Below are 23,116 nucleotides of genomic sequence, written 5' to 3'. Positions count from 1 at the left end.
ATGTCATGGCTGTTTTGAGTTTCCAATTATTTCTACAACTCCTATTTTTTGTGATAAAGTGATTGGAGCACATACTTGTTGGCCACAAAAAAAAAATCACACGGACAAAGATAAGACCTTCTCGAGGAAAGTGTCAGATGAAACAAAAATTGAGCTGTTTGGCCACAATAACCAGCAATATGTTTGGATAAGAAAAGGTGAGACCTTTAATCCCAGGAACACCAGGCCTACCGTAGATAATGGGGGTATTATGATCTGGGCCTGTTTTGCTGCCAATGGAACTGGTGCTTTGCTGTATGTATACTTTAGACCCAGCAGATTTGGTCACATTTTCAGTAGACCCATAATAAATTCATAAAAGAACCAAACTTCATGAATATTTTTAGTGACCAACAAGTATGTGCTCCAATCACTCTATCACAAAAAAAAATACATTCTTGGAAACTCAAGACAGCCATGACATTGTTATTTTCAAGTGTATGTAAACCTTTGACCACGACTGTAAGTAAAAATGTTTTGCCATCATTTACTTTGTTTGTAGCATAACTTTACAGATAGTAAGTTAACATTTAGCAAACCAGCAGAGTAAAGTTGAACACTTTTCAGATAGAAGTCACAAACCTGAATCATCACCGGATTGTGAGCTTGTGTTATTGACATGTTGTCGTTATACTTTTTGTTTTCAAAAAACGTCCTAAAATTCCCGATTACAGTCGTCCCATGTGTGTGGCTCACCTGCTAAGACGCCTCTTCTCTACTTCTCGCTGCCTCTCTGTTGGACTCTGGTACCGCATGTTACTTCTGCGAGGTTCCCCCACTCTCAAAAGAAAAATTAAGATATGGGGCTTTTTAGAAAACAGCCGGGATCTGAGCACAAGTAGCCACCCTCTAATGTCACCATCCAGAATACCCATCCATGTCAGACAAGAACACACGTCTTTCACTTTTTCGCAGGTTCTAAATAGTTAAAACTGCTAGCAAGAGGCGGCTAAAAATGACAACAAACAGGGATTCTATTTTGTCTTCAACATATTCAGGCTCAAAAAGGTAAGATTTTGGATCATCATTTGTCTCAAAGTAGTCTTTAGCTCTCACACAGTCTCGTGGTTGTTGTTGAAAAAAGTAGTGTTGTTGCTGTGCACTCTGTGAAATCAATGCGCCCAGGAAAGAAGTTGTTAAATTTTACCAAAATACTGTACGTATCATGCATGTACTTTTTTATACATTCTAACAGCATTTATATAAAACCTTGGAGGTTTTCTTAGACAGCTTGTAAGCAGAATAGATGAATTGTGAGCGGCCTTTTACTCGCAGTTTTTTCACTATCTATAACGCACAGAAAAGGGAAAGACGTGTGTTCTTGCCTCATAAAGGGATTGTGAATGATGGGAAAATTTCCAAAATAAGAAATAAATAATACAATTTGAGTTGTGGCTCAGAAATGACCTTCAGTTTGCTCTTTGTACACCCCCAGCCAGATTAATTACAATTTGGTGGAGTAGCCAAAATACGAGTAAGAGTACCGTCACTTTAGGGCACTTCTTCTCAAATAGTGCATGCTTCAAACCCTGCTTTGAAAAGCTGTGCACTACAAAACTTTCTCATTGTCGCCAATAATACCGACTTCCTCATTTTAATAAAAAAAAAAAAAAAGAAAAGGTTTTATTCATTCTTTTCCTGTAAGTTAAAGTGTTTTAGAAATTGTTAATGTAGCTGATCATGTATTAATTATTATTTATTGACTTTATTTAATTAGAATTTTAATAAAAAATGGTTCTAGTCGGTCAAAAACATTTTTGTAATTTAAGTAAGGATACCATTTTTTTTTATTTCAGGCACATTGATGCACATTAAATCTCTTCTGTTACAGACTAAAACAATTTTGTCTTTGTTATAAGTTCATCTAAGTGTATTTATTTTTATTATTTTCTTTTATTTCATGTTAATACTATATGGATACAATATTACACAGAGGTGAACTTACAACAATTTTTTACACAAATTATATCTATAGTTGCGGTGGGATGGGGGAGGGAGGGCGCAAAAAGCTTTCTTTTTCTTAGCAGAGTGTGACAGAAAATAATTGAGAAGCACTGCTTTAAAGTAATATGAGTCAAGGAAAAGTAAAAAGTAGGCATCCAATTAAGTACTAGAGTAAGTGAGTATTCAGTGAAAAAACTACTGAAGTACTGAATAATTTTTAAATTATTTGGTAGGTAATTTTTAATGGTACTCACGCTGTATCCGTTGTTGATGTGTGTGACTGTGTGTATAGAGACGCTACTACTGCATGCACTACAAATGTTGCACATTTTACAATCCCTTATTTAAACTTAGACTTAGACTTCCTTTTTATTGTCATTCAAATTTGACCTTTACAGTACAAATAAGAACGAAATTTCGTTGCATTACCTCTTGGTAGTGCAGGATAAAAAAAAAAGCATTAAGGTGCAGATATAGATAAATAGATTACTGTACAGATAAATACATTGCACTTTTTTCACATGCGTCCATGTTTATAGAAGTATGTTATATTGTCTTTTTTATTCCAGCGAGTTAATCCATTTTGGGAGGAGTTGAGGGGATAATTTAATTATGATGTGTTCAAGAGTCTTATGGCCTGAGGGAAGAAGCTGTTACAGAACCTGGAGGTTCTGCTACGGAGGCTGCGGAACCTCTTCCTAGAGTCCAGCAATGAAAACAGTCCTTGGTGGGGGTGGGAGGAGTCTTTGCAGATTTTCTGAGCACTGGTCAGGCAGCGGCTTTTTGCGATCTCCTGGATAGGAGGAAGAGGACGTTATAACAGGGCCAATGTGCAGCTAAAACCTAAAAAAAACCCATTGACAACTTAATGCAACATGTTTTTTCAAGTTGGAATTATTGTAGGCCAAAATGTGACCATTTCTATCGACACAGATGACAGCGCATGATATCAATGTTCTTTTTACCAGTTTGCAACATTGAAGAGTTGTGCTGCCTAGGCTGACGTCAGTGTAGTTTGAGTGTGGTCATGTGACTGCCAGACTCCGCTTGATTGGTGGAGTCAAACGTCACTGGTTCTTACGTTAGGAGGGTGAAACAGAGTCGTGTGAGAGTGCTCGCTGGACAACATCTTTCAACGAGCCAAGTACATGCGTCTTTCCAGGCAGTAATCAATAGATAATGAATAAATATAATAATGGTATAAATAAGTGTAGTCATCGTAAATAAACCATGTAATGACCTAAAAGTGGTGTTTCTTCTTCTTCACAAAAATACTCAGGAGGAACCTGTTATTGCATTACTAGTGTAGAGCTGCTTTACATGCAGTAAGTGTTGGGTTCGATTCTCAGCATGGTCCTCGACACCTATCCATAGGACCTCTTTAGTGCTAGTCCCAAGCCTAGATCAACGGGAGTGTTTCATAAACTGGTCATTGATACAATATTCATGCTGCTTGTTTCTTGTTGAACTAATCACTAATTACATAATTCTGACAAGACCCTCCCTCTGTCCATTTTATGCAGGCCATGGAGTCTCAGTTTAGGGACCTTTACAAGGATGTGGAGGAACTGGGTAGCTTGCCGGGGGTTTGCCTTCCCCAGCAGCGAGGTGTAATGGCGGGCGACAAGGAGGGTGGTGAGCAGTCAGGCATGGTGGAGACCCGCATTGTGCGCCTGATTGAACCGCTGAAGGAGAGACGCCGCATCTTGCTGGCCTCCAAAGAGATGCACCAAGTCGCCCAGGACCTTGAGGATGAGATGGTTAGTTTCTCTTCTAATACATCCCCCAGGAGGTTGTGTAATTTCCGTTGGTTTGTCTGTCTCTGTCAGTTAGTTAGTTAGTTAGTTAGTTAGCTAGCTAGCAAAATAGTTAAAAATGTTATGGTCAGATTTTCATGAAATCTTCAGAAAATGTGATAAGGAACAACTGATTACAGTGGTCTTTAACATTTTTCAGGCTAAGGACCCCCAAACTGATGGCAAGATGGAGCGGTGACCCCCTACTTATATATCCTGTATACACTGTGTTCTAAATTAAACTGGTCCTTAGATAGATATATAAAGTTAAATTTAAAGTACCAATGATTGTCACACACACACTAGGTGTGGTTAAATTTGTCCTCTGCATTTGACCCATCCCCTTGTTCACCCCCTGGGAAGTGAGGGGGGCAGTGGGCAGCAGCGGTGCTGCGCCCTGGAATCATTTATGGTGATTTAACCCCTAATTCCAACCCTTGATGCTGAGTGCCAAGCAGGGAGGCAATGGGTCCCATTTTTTTATAGTCTTTGGTATGACTCGGCCGGGGTTTGAACTCACAACCTACCGATCTCAGGGCGGACACTCTAACCACTAGGCCACTGAGTAATAAATAGTACTTTATTGATTCCTTCAGGAGAGTTCCTTTAGGAAAATTAAAATTCCAGCAGTTGAGATCAATTTAAAAAGTAAAAAGTAAATAATACTACAATACTACAATATGAATACAAATACAAAGCAATAATGGGAATAAAAATATAACGGTAAAATAAGAATATAACAAGAGAAACTAGGCAGTAGTGACCATGTTATGAAAAAGTATTGCACTGTTATTGTTTTTCATCCCCTGTCATCCTCGTACCCCCCGCCTCCCTCCCCCAGAGAGGACTTGTACAGTCTAATGGTGTTTGGGACAAATGAGTTTTTGAGTCTATCAGTCCTGCACTTATTATGCAATACCAAAACATTCGAATAAAAGTAAAGTTGAAGTACCATTGATAGTCGCACACACACTAGGTGTGGTGAAATTACCCTCTGGATTTGACCCATTCTCTTGTTCCAACCACTGGGAGGTGAGAGGAGCTGTGAGCAGCAGCGGTGGCCGTGCTCAGGAATCATTTTGGTCATTTAATCTCCCTATTCCAACCCTCGATGCTGAGTACCAGGGCGGACATTCTAACCACGGGGCCACTGAGCAGAGTAAATAAATTCTAAATAATACAATATAGTGCCACTAATGGCTAGCTGGGACCTAGAGCGGTAATCACAAGCTATCTTGAATGCTAAAATGATTAGGACAATGTAATGATTTATTCATGTTTTTATTTTAGACCTGCAAAGTATAGAGTGGTCATGTCACTGCCATTTCAAAACTACATGGAACAATGTGGATGTCTTTATAAAGAGATTTTAATTTTTGGAAACATTGTGGGGGAATATAAAGACAAATTATGAAAAAAAGCCTAATCAAGCAAAACACTTTGCAGTACCTCTGCGGATGACCAAGGGGGTCATGAACCCCCTGTTAAGGATTTTGTGGGTGATCCAGATTATTTCTACTACGTGACCATTTGTTTATGTTTTGATCTTCAACTTCTGCGACTGTGTATGCTCGTGTCCCCACATGGACAATGGAAGTGGATGACTGATAAGAGAGTTCACTCTGTTTCTCTCATTCCGCTGTAGATCGCTTAAAAAGTTCAGAACAGATTTTCAATCGGCCTTTCAAAAAATGTCCGAAATGAAATAAGGAACGAATCACTATATTTTGGGGCTGATCTGGATAATATATATTAAATTATCCTACGTTTGCATTACATGATTCGTCTTCTCTGTGTGTGTTTGGTCGTGGTCCCGCCTCCATCCACAGGGACAAAGACAGTGGATGACTGACAGGAGGGTCTACCCTGTTTTTTTAATTCCGCCATCGACAGCTCAAGAAGATATGGGTAGATTTAGATGAAAATGTTACGGAAATGCCAGAAATGCAATCAGAAACAATCATTACGTTTATGTTACAAGGTTGAACATGTGTGTGTGTGCTTGCAGCCCCACCTCCACTCACAGAGAAGAAAGACAGTGGATGACAGAAAATAGGCTACACACAATTTCTTTCATACCGCTATAGATAGTTTAAAAAAGTTCTGGGCAGATTTTGATGAAAATTTTAGGAAATGTCAGAAATGGGATAAGTGATTACATTTTGAGGGTGATCCGGATCACAGTTTGGATTTCATACATTTTACTTTTGGGAGGTAGGGCCTGGTGGAGGTCTGCGCTATCAGAGTGTTCTTCCAGTTTTTAAAAAGTTTTCTTCAATTTCCTCATATGTTTAATGTATGGCGTAATAAGTAACATAGAAACAGACTAGATTAAAAAACAACCCCCCCCCCCAAAAAATATGACATTTATGAATTAATTTCTATTAGATTGAGTGAGACAGCACGGTGAAAGAGGGGTTAGTGCGTCTGCCTCACAATACGAAGGTCCTGGGTTCGATCCTGCACTCGGGATTTTTCTTTGTGGAGTTTGCATGTTCTCCCCGTGACTGCGTGGGTTCCCTCCAGGTACTCCGGCTTCCTCCCACCTCCAAAGACATGCACCTGAGGATAGGTTGATTGGCAACACTAAATTGGCCTAGTGTGTGAATGTGAGTGTGAATGTTGTCTGTCTATCTGTGTTGGCCCCTGTGTGAATGTTGTCTGTCTATCTGTGTTGCCCCCCCCCCACCGACCACAAAAGGGATAAGCAGTAGAGATGGATGGATGGATGGATGGGTAGATTGAGTGAAATAAGTTTTTCATCTGAATACATAATATGATTTGGTTGAAGAAATGCTTACACTTGCCCTGTGGGGGTCTTTAATTCACTCAATCATACACCCATTAATTTACAAACTATATTTAAATGTTTTTCCCAGATTTTAAAACAAAATATTCTATAGAATGTTTGACTGTACAAAGTGAGGGAAAGACAACTCTATCAGACTTAAAAATGGGAGAGGCACTTATTTTTTTTGTTTTGTTTTTTTTTTACTAAAAGTTGCTCCAAAGGAAATTGGGGCCTGTCGACTTTTACTGGAAACAGTCAATAGACTCAGGAAAGGGCTAACATATGTGAAGGTCCCAAATTACCGCAAAAAGGACCCTATTTACCATAAAGGTCCCAGAAGACTCCAAATAGTCCCAAATGACCCCAAAATGGATTTACCCCTAAACATTTTCAGACCTCTTTGGGCAACCCAATTAATAATTGAGACCACTTGGGTTCTTTCGGGAACTTCCTGGAACCCTTAAGTGCCTGCATGGGTTGAAGTTGGTAGAATTTAGAAAAAACGGATTAAAATTAGCTTTGGGGGACCTTCTAGCACCTTCAATCCCTACCATGAGAGGGTAAAGTTAATAAATTAGCATGGGATCAAGTACTTATTTCCTCAGCACACATTTACTGCATTAACTATGATTACTTTATAGCTGTGGATTCAAGAAAGGCTTCCCCTGGCATCCTGCAAAGAATACGGAAACAACCTCCAGAGTGTACATCAGCATGTAAAAAAGAACCAGGTAAGTATGTGCAAAAACGTGGTAAACAATGACGCTAACATTGCCAAGTACAGGAACTTACTTTGGTTGGTCTTTCAGACTCTTCAGAGGGAGTTGGCAGGTCGGCGAGCTCGTGTTGAGGAGGTTCTGGACAGAGCAGGAATCATCGCATCATTGCGCACTCCTGAGGTGGAGTTTGTGCGCGAAGGAGCTGGCCATGTGCGGCAGCTGTGGGAGGTGTTTCAGATGGAACTGGAAAGGCGGTCTGTGATCCTGGATGCAGCGCTGCAGGCTCAACAGTACTACAGCGAGGCAGTCAAAGTGGAGTCCTGGCTTGCGGGTCAGAAGCTCCAGCAGGTCAATGAAGAAAAAGGCACGGTAGGGACAACCCCTTGTGAAGGTTCACTTCGACACACAGTAGAAACTCACTTCTTATTATCCCTTTTAGGATGAGGCGAGCACCCTGCAGCTGTTGAAAACCCACTTGGCTCTGGAGCAAACTGTGGAAACATATGCAGAGACTGTGGGCATGCTATCCCAGCAATGCCAGCACCTGCTGGAGCTCGGGCACCCAGAAAGGTGTGACATGACTCATCACCACGCTGTCTGTTCAACTATCAAGCAGGAATCTGTAGTTTTACATAGGAGGATGACAAACAAACCTTTAGAAAATTGGTTTTGTCTAGAGCTGCAAACTCACTATTGATAATAATTAATAATTGTTTCTTCAAAAGACGAAATGTTACTGAGGTGAAAAGTAATTTGTAGTTAAAAGACCAGCAGCTAGGCGGATGACTGTAGCGAATAGCTAGTTAGCTGACATTAATTGGCTTAGCCGGCAGACTGTCAATGGAGTCCATTGATATTTTACAATTGACTATTTTCTATTTTCAATCAATCAATCAAAGTTGACTTATATAGCCCTAAATCACAAGTGTCTCAAAGAGCTGCACAAGCCACAACGATATCCTCGGCTTAGATCCCACATCAGGGCAAGGAAAAACTTAACCCAATGGGATGACAATGAGAAACCTTGGAGGGAACCGCAGATCTGCCCCCCCACCTCCCCCCTTCCGGGTGACTGCTGCAAAGGACTTTGAGTGGGCCTAGCACTGTATTTTTGGGACACAGTGTGTCCTCTTGTAGTGTACTTCTGTTTCCGATTACGAAACAATTTAGTTTTTCAAGGAACGGTTGGAAACCCTAACTACTGCTAAGTTATAGTGATGGGTCGGTTGTGATAGACAGCCGGATGAGAGGCTCTTTGAAGTCAACGGCGGAAGCCGGGTTGCGATCGAAAGGGCTGGCTCCCGATCCAAAGTGGTTTTATCGTCTTTTAAAGCCGGAATTCCCATCAATACTAAGTTAGCTTGTATCCTGTGGACTTGATAGTCACTTGTATACCTTGTCGCACAAAAACAGCTCCAAGATAACTCCATTTCTTTATGCGAACGGAAATTAATAAAGAGTCCAGAAAAGTGCAACAGCTATGAGTTTCACAGATCAGCAATTAAACACACATACATCAATTGGCTTAGCCTGTGGAAAGCTGTTGTGCACAGAATCCTTTGACATTTTATAGACTTTTTTTCGATTCTCACAGTAATACGAAACAACGTGTGTCCCTTTTCAGTTTCATACGGGACCCGTACTGTTGTTTCTAAATACCGGCCGATTTTCTTTTTCATTTGATGGTTGGCAACCCTAACTACTGCTAAGTTAGCATTCAGCACCTATAGCTTCATCGTGTCAGACAAAAATTAGCATCAAACTAACTCCATTAATTTTTGCAAACAAAATGTCGCTATTGTAAAACAAATATCATAATTGGTGTCCGAGTAGCTAGGCTAACTGTCAGTATAATATTATTTATTTTAATGATATAGTTTTCAAGTAAAATGTCCCAGGGTTTAAGAGGTTAACTTTGATAACATACCCAATGGGTACATTGAACAAATACTGTTGGGGCCAGCAAGGGACGGCAAAAGGTGCAAGATTAGAAAAATGGTGGTGTAAAAATGACAACTATTACAGGAAAGCCGTGGTGTGTGTTAAAACAGAAACAAGTGTGCACCGTGTTACTCAGTTTTTGAGGGATTTAAAGGGGAAACAATTTTAAATTCAGCAAGTTTCACTTCAGAAAATGTTAAAAAGTATTGAAACGATGTAGAAAACATATTTATCAAAGAAAATAGCCTATAAATAGACTGGCTATAGTTTCTTGCCCTGAATAAGGGAAAAACGATGGTAATTATATGGATAACATTTTATGGCATAGCGTGTTACCTTGGTTTAGGTTAGTAAGCCATTCCATAAGGTCAGAAAAATAAATAGTACAAAAAAAATGAAACAATTTTTCGGATTAAAAAAATATGTAAAATCAATTAAACTGTTCCAAGCCCCTAAACATGTAACAAGAAACACATTATATCGAGAATTAATGTGGGTTTACATACAATAAAAAATGTGAAACAAATATAAGTTGACAAATAGAATAGATAACATTTAGACTCAATTTTACCTTTATTGAAGACTATTGCTGGCAAAGAGCGTTGAGCTTAGAGGGACAAGGAAAGGGTAGACATCATCTTTGTACTTTGCCACAAGTTATTTCTCGAATTCAACAGTGTTTCTCACCTTCTTTCCGAAAATGCGGGCAATTGCAACTTTCTTAGCCCACATGGTAGAATATTTTGCAGTCATATTCGATAACAAATGTGCAGAAACTGAATTACCAACGCCTTGGATTCTTTGTCTGGGCACTCGATACTGTGGAATAATATGCAAGCAAATGGGCTAGTTAGTTGTGTGCAATTTTTGCCGTGTGAGAACCGAGTCTGTACATTAAAACAAGCGCAACATTATGATAAATATTAATTCAAAAATCTAATCATACGGCAACAGAGGTGGCAATGTATATACCGGTACACAGTACATTATAATATACTATGTGTTTCTACCTGTGATACTTTCTGTTCTCTTCTTTTCTCAGTGAGCAGATCACCAAGCAGCAGTCCCACATAGACCGGCTGTATGTGTCCCTGAAGGACATGGTGGAGCACAGAAAGACCAAGCTGGAGCAGCAGTATTGGCTTTATCAGCTCAACAAGGAGGTGGAGGAATTGGAGAAATGGATCACTGAATGTGAGGCGGTGGCAAGTTCTACTGATCTCGGCCATGACCTGGAGGATGTTACGGTCAGTGCTCAGAGCAATGTACATGTTGGTACTCTTTAAAGTAATTAGAAATGAGGGCAAATATAAAAAAAGTATAATATATACCAGTGTTTTTAAAATGATTAGTACATACAGTCAAAGAAAAGATAAAGGTACCATAAAAGGTTCCATTCTTATAACAGTAGATGTGTTGATTGATCTACCACCGATGAATATTTTTCTGAAAAAGGATTTGATCGGCCATTGCCAATTGATACTTTTTATTCTAATCACAAACATTGATCCCCTCTGGCTGATAACATTTTTCTCACCTGGCTGTCAAGCGAGCAGCTGATTGTGTGTATTGATATAGAGTGTGGAGCCGCTCACATTGTGGTAAATAAACTGCATTTCTTAATATCTTAAGTATCATTTTAAAGTTACATTATCACTGGGGGACAAGGTTGTTACACACCGAAAGTAAGGCAGGACACATAATGGCGGATGAATCCATTCATAAATTGATTGTGTCGATACCAAGGGTAGTATGATCGAAACTAGAGTGACTAAAACCCTGATCGGAATGTTCCTATTCAATACTGTAATTGTACAACCTGGTGTTAAAATTGTGTTTATTTTAGTTTTAGATGTTGTGTTCTTGTGTGTATTTTCAGCATGCCAACCAAAAACACACAAACGCCATAAAACACATGTCACGCAAGGCGAAGTTCTTTTTATTTCTACCAGCAATTAAAAGGCAAAGTTCCACTGTTTAGTTTATTTAATTCCATGATTTAAAAGGATGGTTAAAAATGAATAATAACAATGATTAAAAAATATACAATAAAAGACAAAAGTGAACTAAAATAGTTCTCAGCTCTTTCCGTCCAATGGAAGCCACCGGATTTGTTCCAGCTGCCTTTCTTTGCTGGGGGGGAAGAGTCCAGAGAGCGGCCGTGCTCCTCGACATCTTTTAGCTTGGCTACGGCCCTGCAACTCCTGCTCCAGTCTTTACTGCGATGCCGCTGTGAGGAGAGCAGAAGGGTACACTCACTGAGCAGTAGGCGACAGCTTGTCGTAAACAAACACGCCCACCAGGCACACAATTATTTTGCTTTCCTTTACTTAGCGTATTGCGAGCGTTCAGCCGATATCTCCCGTCGCCATGTGCTCATCCAGGCCGCCTGCTGTCTGTCTGCCGTGCGTTGTCACTCCAGTGCGTTGCTCCGCGTCAGACTCTCGATCCCCTCTGCGTCCCTGCACGTCACTCCCGCTTGTCCAGTCCTCTCGTGCAGCGTGTCCCTACTCCTCAGTCGCGACACCCTTTTCTGCCTTTTCCTTCTCTCTGCCTCCTGCTGGTATACGTATAAATAGCAACTCCCAGTCCCCTTCTCCAATCACATCGCTTGATTAATTGTCCCAGCTCTTGTTTGGTTTACATTTATTTTGAAATTGTATGCAAATACAAGTTTTATATATATATATATATATATATATATATATATATATATATATATATATATATATATATATATATATATATATATATATATATATATATATATATATCATCCCACTTCCAAAGACATGCACCTGGGGATAGGTTGATTGGCAACACTAAATTGGCCCTAGTGTGTGAATGTGAGTGTGAATGTTGTCTGTCTATCTGTGTTGGCCCTGCGATGAGGTGGCGACTTGTCCAGGGTGTACCCTGCCTTCCGCCCGATTGTAGCTGAGATAGGCGCCAGTGCCCCCCGCGACCCCGAAAGGGAATAAGCGGTAGAAAATGGATGGATGGATATATATATATAAAAAAAAAATATATATATATATATATGTACATACATATATATATATATATTATATATATATATATATATATATATATATATATATATGTACATACATATATATATATATATATATATATATATATATATATATATATATATATATATATATATATATATATATACATTTCACACACATAAGCCAAGCTTATTTAATCCTGCCCCTTATCTATTACATAGCAATTTAGTAGCACATATTCACTTGTTCTCATTTTATAACACAATTTACATCAATGTTTACAATAGATCTTTTAATAATAATTAAGTCAGTAATGAATAATATCTCATTTTTAATCAGGTTCAAGATGTTTATCAAAATGTTTCTTCCTTGTACTTTGCAAACACTTTTAGTTGAAAAAGCCTCTTAAATTGGATCATATTAGTACATCATTTAAATTCCACGTACTGATGTACTAAAGGTTTTAAGTGTGGTACGAGCATACACATGTTTTAAATTAGATGTCTCTCTAAGGTTATATTTCTCCTATTTTGTTGAGAAGAATTGTTGTATATTCTTAGGTAGCAGGTGATAGTTTGCTTTGTGCATAATTTTAGCTTTTTGCAAATGCAGCAAATCATTGAATTTCAATATGTTTGATTTAATAGTGAAGTGAAATTAATTATATTTATATAGCGCTTTTCTCAAATGACTCAAAGCGCTTTTACATAGGGAAACCCAATATCTAAGTTACATTTAAACCAGTGTGGCTGGCACTGGGAGCAGGTGGGTAAAGTGTCTTTCCCAAGGACACAATGGCAGTGACTATGATGGCGGAAGCGGGGATGGAACCTGGAACCCTCCAGTTGTTGGCACGGCCACTCTACCAACCGAGCTATACCGCCCCAATAATAATTAAAGGGTTCGTATGTTCTCTATATGCAACATTATGTATTATTGTAGCGGTAGAAAATGGATGGATGGATGTATCTGTTCTGTTTTGTCACACAGTTAGTGAATGAAGCGCACTTTTGTAGTTGTTTCCCCATATTTCTACACAAGTACTCAGGTGTGGTAACACTAGCGAGCAGTAGAGAATATGAAGGGGTTTTTGGTCAAGTACATACTGTATTTTGCTTCATTCATTATTGATGTGTTTATTGCTACCTTATGTTGAAACTTGTTAATATGAAATTTCCAGTTAATTTTATCCTTTAATATTGTCCCCAAAAATGTGTTTTATTTTACCCTTTCAATGTCTACTCCATCTATTTTATTTGTGTTTGACTTTCTCTTCTACTGTACTAATTATAATCATTTAATCAATCAATCATTTAAAGTTGACTTATATAGCCCTAAATCACAAGTGTCTCAAAGGGCTGCACAAGCCACGACATCCTCGGCTCATATCCCACATCAGGGAAAGAAATAACTCAACCCAATGGGATGACAATGAGAAACCTTGGAGGGGACCGCAGATGCGGGGACCACCCCTAGGCGACTGGTGCAGAGGACGTCGTATTTCAATAGACATTTTCTTACGTTTGAAGCATTCCAGACGCATGAATGCGCTGTTGTTGTGACGGTCATTAGACTCCCTGCAGCGCGTCAGCATGCTAAAAATGGTTTCTGTTTTTTATGGATGGCAATTCTATACTGCAGAAAAGGTGTACAGATTAAATTTAGATATGTGCTGCTAGTTCAACAACATTGCGCACATGTTGGAGAGCATAATAACATGCATGTGGAGGGCACATGAGGCTAGTAGTAGACGAATAAATCTCATAAAAAAAAGGCTGTCTAGACCAGTGGTTCTCAAATGGGGGTACGCATACCCATGGGTGTACTTGAAAGTATGCCAAGGGGTACGTGAAACTTTTCAAAAATATTCTGAAAATAGTAACGATTCAAAAATCCTTTATAAATATATTTATTGAATAATACTTCAGCAAAATATGAATGTAAGTTCATAAACTGAAAAGAAATGCAATAATGCAATATTCAGTGTTGACAGCTACATTTTTAAGGACACCAATTCTCTCGAAGGCCCTGTTGATTTATACCATATCAACAATATTCAGGGAGTGCCATAATGGCACTGTCTTTAGCGACCCCTACATCCTGAACAGGCAGCGTGCAAGCCCAGTTATACGTTGCATTTGGCCGTCCAAGATGCACGTCTGTCATTGCAAGATATATTTGATCAACATCTACACAGGTCACACTGAGGGTGGCCGTAAAAAAAACTTTAACACTGTTACAAATATGTGCCAGACTGTGAACCCACACCCAAAAGAATGACAAACACATTTCGGGAGAACATCTGCATCGTAACACAACATAAACACAACAGAACAATTATCCAGAATCCCATGCAGCCCTGACTCTTCCGGGCTACAATATACACACCCCCGCTACCACCAACCCTCCACCCGGCAACCCTCCCTACTTGCGTCGGTTGAGGTGTTGTATATTGTAGGCAGGGAGAGTCAGGCTTCAAGGTGTTTTGGGTATTTGTTCTCTTGTGTTTAAGTTGTGTTAGGGTGCGGAAATTGTTCCAAAAAGGGTTTGTCATTCTTGTTTGGTGTCGGTTCACAGTGTGGCGCATATTTGTAACAGTGTTAGTTTTTTGTACGGCCACTGTCAGTGTGACCCATATGAACAAGTACGTCTTGCAGCCACGTACGTTGTTTTGTACAAGTCTTTTACAAATATATTGGCTGTGTGATGTATGAGCGTGCGCGATGACATGTAGTAGAGTAGTAGTCCTCTTCTAGAGGGTGCGCGAACCCCTGGAGGTACTTGAAGGTATGCCAAGCGGTAGGTGAGATTTATTACAAAATTATTACAAAAAACAGCAGCAATTCATAAATATATTTATTGAATAATACTTCAATGAAATATGAATTAAAGTTCATAAACTGTGAAAAAATAATACAACATTCCAACATTCAGTGTTGACAGCTAGACTTTTTACGAACATGTTCCATAAATAATGATGTTGAAGATTTATTTTTTTTGTGAAGAAATGTTTGGAATGAAGTTGATGAATCCAGATGGATCTCTATTACAATCCCCAAAGAGGGCACTTTAAGTTGATGATTACTTCTATGTGTAGAAATCTTTATTAATAATTGAATCACTTGTTTATTTTTGAACAAGTTATTAGTTATTTTATATCTTTTTTTTTTCCAAATAGTTCAAGAAAGACCACTACAAATGAGCAATATTTTGCACTGTAATACAATTTAATAAATCAGAAACTGATGACGTAGTGCTGTATTTTATTTCTTTATCTCTTTTTTTCAACCAAAAATACTTTGCTCTGATTAGGGGGTACTTGAATTAAAAAAATGTTGTAGAGGATGTTAAAGGCAGTGCAGTCACGGCAGCCCTTAAAAATGTAGGACGGGTGAAAATTGGGACAAATTTGGGAGAATGGTTGCACCGGTAGATTGTCGGGAAGTGCAATTAAAATTCAGGAGTCTCCTGGAAAAATCGCAAGGGTTGGCAAATATGTTGCTAGGGCGGGAAAGCCATTCATAGAAGGTGAATTTGTTAAAAAAAAACAAAAAAAAACCTTAGATTTATATCGCGCTTTTCTAAACACTCAAAGTGCTCACAGAGAAGTGGGACTCAACATTCATTCACATCTGGTGGTGGTAAGCTACATCAGTAGCCACAGCTGCCCTGGGATAGACTGACGGAAGCGTGGCTGCCAGTTTGCGCCTACGGCCCCTCCGACCATCACCTGTCATTCATTCACCAGTGTGAGCGGCACCGGGAGCAAAGAGTGAAGTGTCCTCCCCAAGGACACAACGGCAGCGATTTTTTGGATGTCAATAGGTGGGAAGCAAACCTGCAACCCTCCGGTTTCTGGCCGGCCGCTCTACCCACTACGCCAGTGGTTCTCAAATGGGGGTATGTGTACCCCTGGGGGTACTTGAAGGTATGCCAATGGGTACGTGAGATTTAAAAAAAATATTCTAAAAATAGCAACAATGCAAAAGTCATTTATAAATATATTTATTGAATAATACTTCAAGAAAATATGAATGTAAGTTCATAAACTGTGAAAAGAAGTGCAACAATCCAATATTCAGTGTTGACGGCTATATTTTTTTCATAAATATTGATGTTAAAGATTTATTTTGTGAAGAAATGTTTAGAATTAAGTTCATGAATCCAGATGGATCTCTATTACAATCCCCAAAGAGGGCACTTTAAGTTGATGATTACTTCCATGTGTAGAAATCTTTATTTATAATTGAATCACTTGTTTATTTTTCAATAAGTTTTTAGATATTTTTATATCTTTTTTTCCCATTATATCTTTTTTTCCCAAATAGTTCAAAACAGACCACTACAAATGAGCAATATTTTGCACTGTTATACAATTTAATAAATCAGAAACTGATGACATAGTGCTGTATTTTACTTCTTTATCTCTTTTTTTCAACCAAAAATGCTTTGCTCTGATTGATTGATTGATTGATACTTTTATTAGTAGATTACACAGTACAGTACATATTCCGTACAATTGACCACTAAATGGTAACACCCGAATACGTTTTTCAACTTGTTTAAGTCGGGGTCCACGTTAATCAATTCATGGTAGATTAGGGGGTACTTGAATTAAAAATGGTTCACAGGGGTACATCACTGAAAAAAGGTTGAGAACTACTGCACTACCCCATGCCGCCCCTCATTAAAAAGTGCATGTTTGATTTCTTAAGAAATATTTTTTTGAGCCCCAGCCTCACCCAGTTTCTGCATCCAGTGGCCCCCAGGTAAATTGAGTATGAGACCCCTGGTCTAGACCTATTTCCAATTGTACACACAGTCTTAGGAGATCACACTCGTTACACTCACTAACAGTACAATAAATGTTATAGTTTGTGCTTGCTGTTTAGCTGGTGTTATAAAGATCTTAGTACAAACTGCAAATCAGGCCCTTACTGTACAGAGATTTAAATATACACACACGCAAGCACACACAATTACACACATACACAGTTCTCATACAACCACTAAGCCTGTGAAAATATTGAAACGTTTTAATGTATCTGCTGTGTAATACAGTACAGTACCTGAGATTTGTTCATGTAAGTTCATTTAGTCATTTTAATTTAGGCCTAAAATACGTAAGTTTAGCTTATATATGTATATTTTAGATTAATAATAGCCTATAGTGAAATGTAAAACAGATCATTTTTGGGGAAAAATACATTTTGAAAACCAAGAGAGTAAAATTCATAAAATTCCAAACGCGACATGGCAAGGGACTGGATATAAAAAATACATATTAAAATCTGCAATGCACTGAGACAGTACAATAAGTATAAGAAGGGAACATTGTTTTGTTTTTCAACAAGAAAGGAGAAATATGGAAAAAAACATAAAACATGAATGACAAACTTAACATAACATGTGGACTAAATTTATGGAAGGCTCTGAGCAAAGAACTAGAACAATGTTTTATTAATATAAGGCAGTTAAAATAAAAAACAGTACAAACATGCATGTTTACAAGAGATATGGAAGAAGATGAAACCCGGAGAACCACAGTTTCTGATTTCATTTGTCCTGCATGCTTTTAAAGTTATTGATTTGTCCTTACCCTGCTCTTAATTATACATTATACAATGTTTGTCAGTTCTTACTACTCTATTTATTTATTCATGGTTCATTTATCTTTCATCTCCTTATTCATTGGAATTCCATTCAATTCATTAATTGATCTATTATTAAAGACAGCAAGTGAACGCATTATCAGTGATTGCTGGGACATGGAAAAGCAATCGGATTAGAGAAGCTCTTCCTGCACCTTTTCAAACATGTTGGCTGGTGCAAATTCTTTATTGTAAATTGTTAAAAACAAATAACTTCACTATTACTTTTCAGACATCCCATTCGCAACTTTAATGATGTTAATCGTCTATGTCAGTGGTTCTCGAACCTTTTTCACCAAGTACCTTTTCAGAAAATCAATTGGCTCTCCAAGTACTACCATATTGACCGACATTAGAGTAGTGTAGTAGGCCTAAGTATTCATTACAAGCAAGGCAAAGTTAAAAAACAAAACAAGTATATTTAATATTGTTGACCACTGTTTGAATAGTAACACTGTGTTTGAATAAAGGAAAATAAAACACTGCTTAAATCAAGTGATCAACTATCACCACTGTTTGACGTGATCAAGTGGTTGCGTTAACAGATGTACATTTCAGAACTGAATATAGGTTTAATGCATTTATACACATTGTTTATACGTTGATATCCTATTATACGTCATTGCAGGGTCATGCAAATATAGATCAGTAAATTCAAGATTTTCATGGATTTTTTTTGTGATTGTTGCTTCCCAAGTTACCTAAATTTGTTGCAGCTTTTTCAGAAAGTTGAGGCAAATCTATCAATGTTTTAAGGCTTGAAATTGAATCAACTTATGATTTCAGGTTTTAAGGGTTTTTGTAACACTAACCTCAAAAAGCACAGAATTAAAAAAGATATACGAAAACAAATACCGCATTTATATTTTACTAATTTTATACCACACAGATATAAAAGTAGACACTAGATAGCTGTACAAGCACATCCTCAGAGCTCATTATCAAATTATTCTACTGTTTTAATTGATCATAACTAGTAATTTTATTAATACATCATTATGATTATTGAAAAAAACACCACCAAAGACTTCCTTATTGTCCGCTGTCTTCTCTATTGCCGACAAGTTGCCGACACGTTTTACGCTTCAAAAGCGTTTTTATATCTTAAACATTCATTTATGTTCCATCACATTAACCCCTGCATGTTAGGAGAATTTGTGAACTGTTGAGAGCACTAATTAGCGCTATAGCGCAAATGTTTGTCTGTAAATGAGAGTCAAGGAGATTATCATCACACGTTCACATTTCTATCAAGTAAATTCCGCCTTTTTACCAGGTCTGCATTGCAAATGTAATTCTGTTCTTAACTGTCTTACCCTGAATAAATAAATAATAACATAAATACATGTGAATTATTGACTAAATGTTTATATACTACATTACCCAGAAGGCTTAACGCCGTAGACAGGAACCGGAAGAAATTCTGAGCAAAGCGGCAGGCCAACAATTCTGTTGTTTGAGCAATGAAGAATTTATATATTGCCCGAATGTAGCTGAGATAGGCTCCAGCACCCCTCGCGACCCCAAAAGGGACAAGTGGTGAAAATGGATGGATGGATATTGTTATATTGTAGTTCCTGCTTTGTCTACACAAGAAAAAAAAACATAAATGTAGATTACAGACACAAATTTGATTGGAAACATTTATGATGATTGGCCAAAATGTTGTGAGGCCGAGCATTATTCTCGAGGATTGGTTGGATTTGTTGAATTGGTGCAACTGCCACTACGCAAATTCTGCGAGGAACCTATTCCAACAACTTTCACAAAATAAAGTTACTGGTACATGTTTTTTAGATTTTACTCTTAATCTAATAATTCACACATCGAACTACTCAAAATGTGTATTGGACCATCTCAGGCAACATTTCATTAAAATGATTGAAAGTAACAGTAGGGAATTTTAAACACACCCAGCGACCCCGAACGGGACAAGCGGTAGAAATTGAATGAATGGAAATTAAACATTTTAACCTCCAAAGTCATAGCTGAAATATCCTTGAATATACAGTAAAATAAATTAGTCTACTTAATTTTAACCTACAGAGGCTGTGAACAATGCTACTTCCTGTAGAAACATGTAACTTGTTGAATATTCCATATCTTGTACATTGTGATCGGGTAAAATGACTGAGGGAAAACCCAGCGAATTTTTATTAGATTGTTTGTTTGTTTTTTAGGAAAATAAACTTAGTAGTTGAAGTTGACATGAGGAGTAACACAAACATATTAAAAAATACATGTATTATATTTCATGGCAACATTTTAAAAAGCGGTTAGAGAAAAACTTTTTTTACCCAGCGTTCAAGGTATTCAAAAACAATCTTTTAAATGATATTGTTAATTACAATAGGGCCCAATAATATGGAACACACTTTAATTGTATTGTGCATTTATACTGTACATTCTATATCATGGTGATGCGAATAGCACAGAAAGGTCCCTGTGTTATGAAACCCAAGGTATTAAATAATATACTCTTCTAAAACATTTTTTTTTTCAGATTCTCCAGGAGAAATTCACCAAATTTGCCTCACAAACAAACAATATTGGTCAGCAACGGATGGAGCAGGTTAACAAAATGGTGAATGAAATGATCGACTGCGGTCATTCGGATGCAGCCACCATCGCCGAGTGGAAGGACGGACTGAACGAGTCCTGGGCAGACCTCCTGGAGCTGATGGAGACCCGCAGACAGATGCTGATAGCTTCCAAACAATTACACAAGTTCTTCACTGACTGCAAAGAGGTGCAATCTGTAGATAACTATCAATGTACATGGTACATAACTGCCTGAGATTCAGGTGTATCATATGAAAAAGTTGATGGACTGGCTGTAACGTGATGCTTCTATTTTTAAAGCGATGACGAGTGTCTGGTGTTGCAGGTTTTGGCTCAGATCGCAGGGAAGGTAAAGCAGCTGCCAGAGGTGAGGGCGTGCCAAGCCAACATCTCCAATCCAGCCACCCTGCAGAGACTAATGCACTCTTATGAGCATGCCCTTCAACTCTTAGTTACACAGGCAAGTCAGACGCAATCATGCAGCTTCTATGTACTCTCAGAGGGCAGTACTCAATTAAACACACACCTGACTATGCTCGTTAGTATTAAACTATCAACGGTCTTCTTCTGCTTAATGGAAACTAAAGGTGGTGTTTCCACTGTTTTTAATAAGAGGTATCAAAAGGAAAGTTGACAGGGAATTTGTAATTACAAATTAAATAGAAAGACAGTCCAACAATTTAAAAACATGGCATGATCAATAATGCACATGATAAAGTCAGGTCAAAAGGTAAGTAAAGAGAAAAGATACGTTCCACCGGCGAGGCTTGAGGTGGAAGTGTCGGGCATCATGCCAACGACAGTGAGTCCTTGAGTAAAATGATATAATTTGTATATCAGTCCCAAAAGGATTTCCCTGCCTTTTTTTTTTTAATTGTTCCTGCCTAAAATGCACGCTTTTTCAAAAAGTAGCAATGTTTTAAGGATTTTTTTTTTTTTTTACCTATGCCAGTAGGTTATGCAATTGTTGTTAGTTAGCAAAATAACCCAAAAAGGTTTTGAACAAATTTTATGAAACTTTCGGCAAATTTTGTGAACGGACACACTGAATAGTGAAGGATCATGTAGAGTTATACATCTATTAAAAGAGAGAGTAAGAATCGAAAAGCAGTGTACTAAGAAATATTATTATATTGTCAATTAACCCAAACTGAGTACTAACTTTGAAAGGAGTGCATTTAGAAATAACAATTAAACAATTTTCTCTAGAAGATTGGATTAGTATTTATAATTCAAATTGTAATTCAATTCAAATCAGGTAAAAAAAGAACTAAAAAACAATATAATGCTTTTAAAATAAGAAAATCAATAAGTAAACTATTATTCAAGACACAAGTAGACAACAAAATGCTTTTAAAATAAGAAAACATTACCTAAACTGTTACATAAGTTAAAAAAGACAAAATAATGCTTTTAAAATAAAGGCAGCCCATCTAGTAGAACTCAACTATTAGTTACAAAAACAGCCTTAGTAATTCAAGGCAGATAAAGCTAACCTAAAGGGGAACTGCATTTTTTTGGAATCTTGTCGATCATTCACAATAAATATGAAAGACTTTTCATAAAGGAAAAAACATTCTAACTCATAAATAAAAGTCAGCTTACAGCGGAGCTTATGAAAGGTCCTCTATTCCCTCCATATAACCCAATAAATAACTATCCAAAAACCGACATCACTACTCCATTTAAATTTAGTGACTTGAATATTAACCAAGTATTAGTAATATCGTTGTTGTAAACGCTAACGCAGACAAACTATTTAAAGCAGCGTAGTGATCACAAGCTTGTGTGCCTATGTATACATCATCGAGTGGTAACTTGCTTCCTCGTTTCCTTGCTCGTAGAACTTTATTCTAGATCATAAATCATGCCTCTCCCCTGGATAGTAGAAGATTGATGATGTAATCCGACAAGTTGGTACACTTTGACAGCCAATTTAGACCCGGGAATGGCGAGGATGACACAAAAAGACGCTTGGTCCCACCCCCCTTTTCTTCGCGAGGATTATGGGTCATTCTTCATCTAAACGGGAAAATAACAACATTCTTTCAATCAGCATCCTAATGACAGCAGACCTTGTACAGTAAGTGGTGTTTTATTATGTTTGTTGTCTCTCATAAAGTCTGCAGTGAGTAATAATCAGTGATGTTATTAAAAAAAACAAAATACCTTGCGATGCGTTTTTGAAATTAATGCGCCGTATGCTTAAAATGATCAAAATACGTATATTTGAAATGTTATTATAAATGTGCCTGTTACTACATTACATATATACTTACAGCGTGTATATAAATACTTAATGGAGGTGTTTGGATGTTTTTAAGGGCTTTATAGGCAGAATAGCGCGGCTCCCACAAGCAGCTTTGGAAGCGGACTTGTGATTGCATTTGTTGACGAGAATTCCTCCCCCGCCCCCCAAAAATAATACATTGTAGCTATGTATTTCATAATAATTGGGAACTATGGACAAATTCCCCAAAAAGTGCAGTTCCCCTTTGAATCTCTAAAATACGGTAATATAGGATTTGTCATGGCAAACTATTTCGACCTGTGTTATTGGCATACACATTCTACACAAAGTACTATTTAACTTAAGTAATGAATTAAGAATTATAAACCACTTAAATTATATTTAAAAATACACCCCCTGTGACCCTTA

General features: G+C 37.8%; 1 protein-coding gene and 1 long non-coding RNA gene across 2 annotated transcripts in view; one reads left to right on the top strand and one right to left on the bottom strand.

The window, feature by feature from the left end:
• The window catches only part of LOC133551417 (spectrin beta chain, non-erythrocytic 4-like), a 102,594-nt gene that overhangs the window by 58,448 nt on the left and 21,030 nt on the right, over window positions 1-23,116 (top strand). Inside the window, exons 3-9 of the mRNA XM_061898090.1 lie at window positions 3,507-3,743; window positions 7,212-7,301; window positions 7,380-7,658; window positions 7,729-7,859; window positions 10,273-10,477; window positions 20,399-20,644; window positions 20,783-20,917. Coding sequence (XP_061754074.1) covers window positions 3,507-3,743; window positions 7,212-7,301; window positions 7,380-7,658; window positions 7,729-7,859; window positions 10,273-10,477; window positions 20,399-20,644; window positions 20,783-20,917 — 1,323 coding nt within the window. The remainder of the gene's footprint in view (window positions 1-3,506; window positions 3,744-7,211; window positions 7,302-7,379; window positions 7,659-7,728; window positions 7,860-10,272; window positions 10,478-20,398; window positions 20,645-20,782; window positions 20,918-23,116) is intronic.
• Window positions 11,149-11,782, bottom strand: LOC133550567 (uncharacterized). Its single transcript, XR_009806317.1, has 2 exons — window positions 11,561-11,782; window positions 11,149-11,460 (listed from the first exon to the last, which is right to left on the bottom strand). It is a non-coding gene; the product is annotated as an uncharacterized LOC133550567 (long non-coding RNA).

The sequence above is a fragment of the Nerophis ophidion genome, linkage group LG04 (assembly GCF_033978795.1).
Source record: "Nerophis ophidion isolate RoL-2023_Sa linkage group LG04, RoL_Noph_v1.0, whole genome shotgun sequence".
Classification (NCBI taxonomy): domain Eukaryota; kingdom Metazoa; phylum Chordata; class Actinopteri; order Syngnathiformes; family Syngnathidae; genus Nerophis; species Nerophis ophidion.
This window is presented reverse-complemented; position numbering and strand designations above follow the sequence as displayed.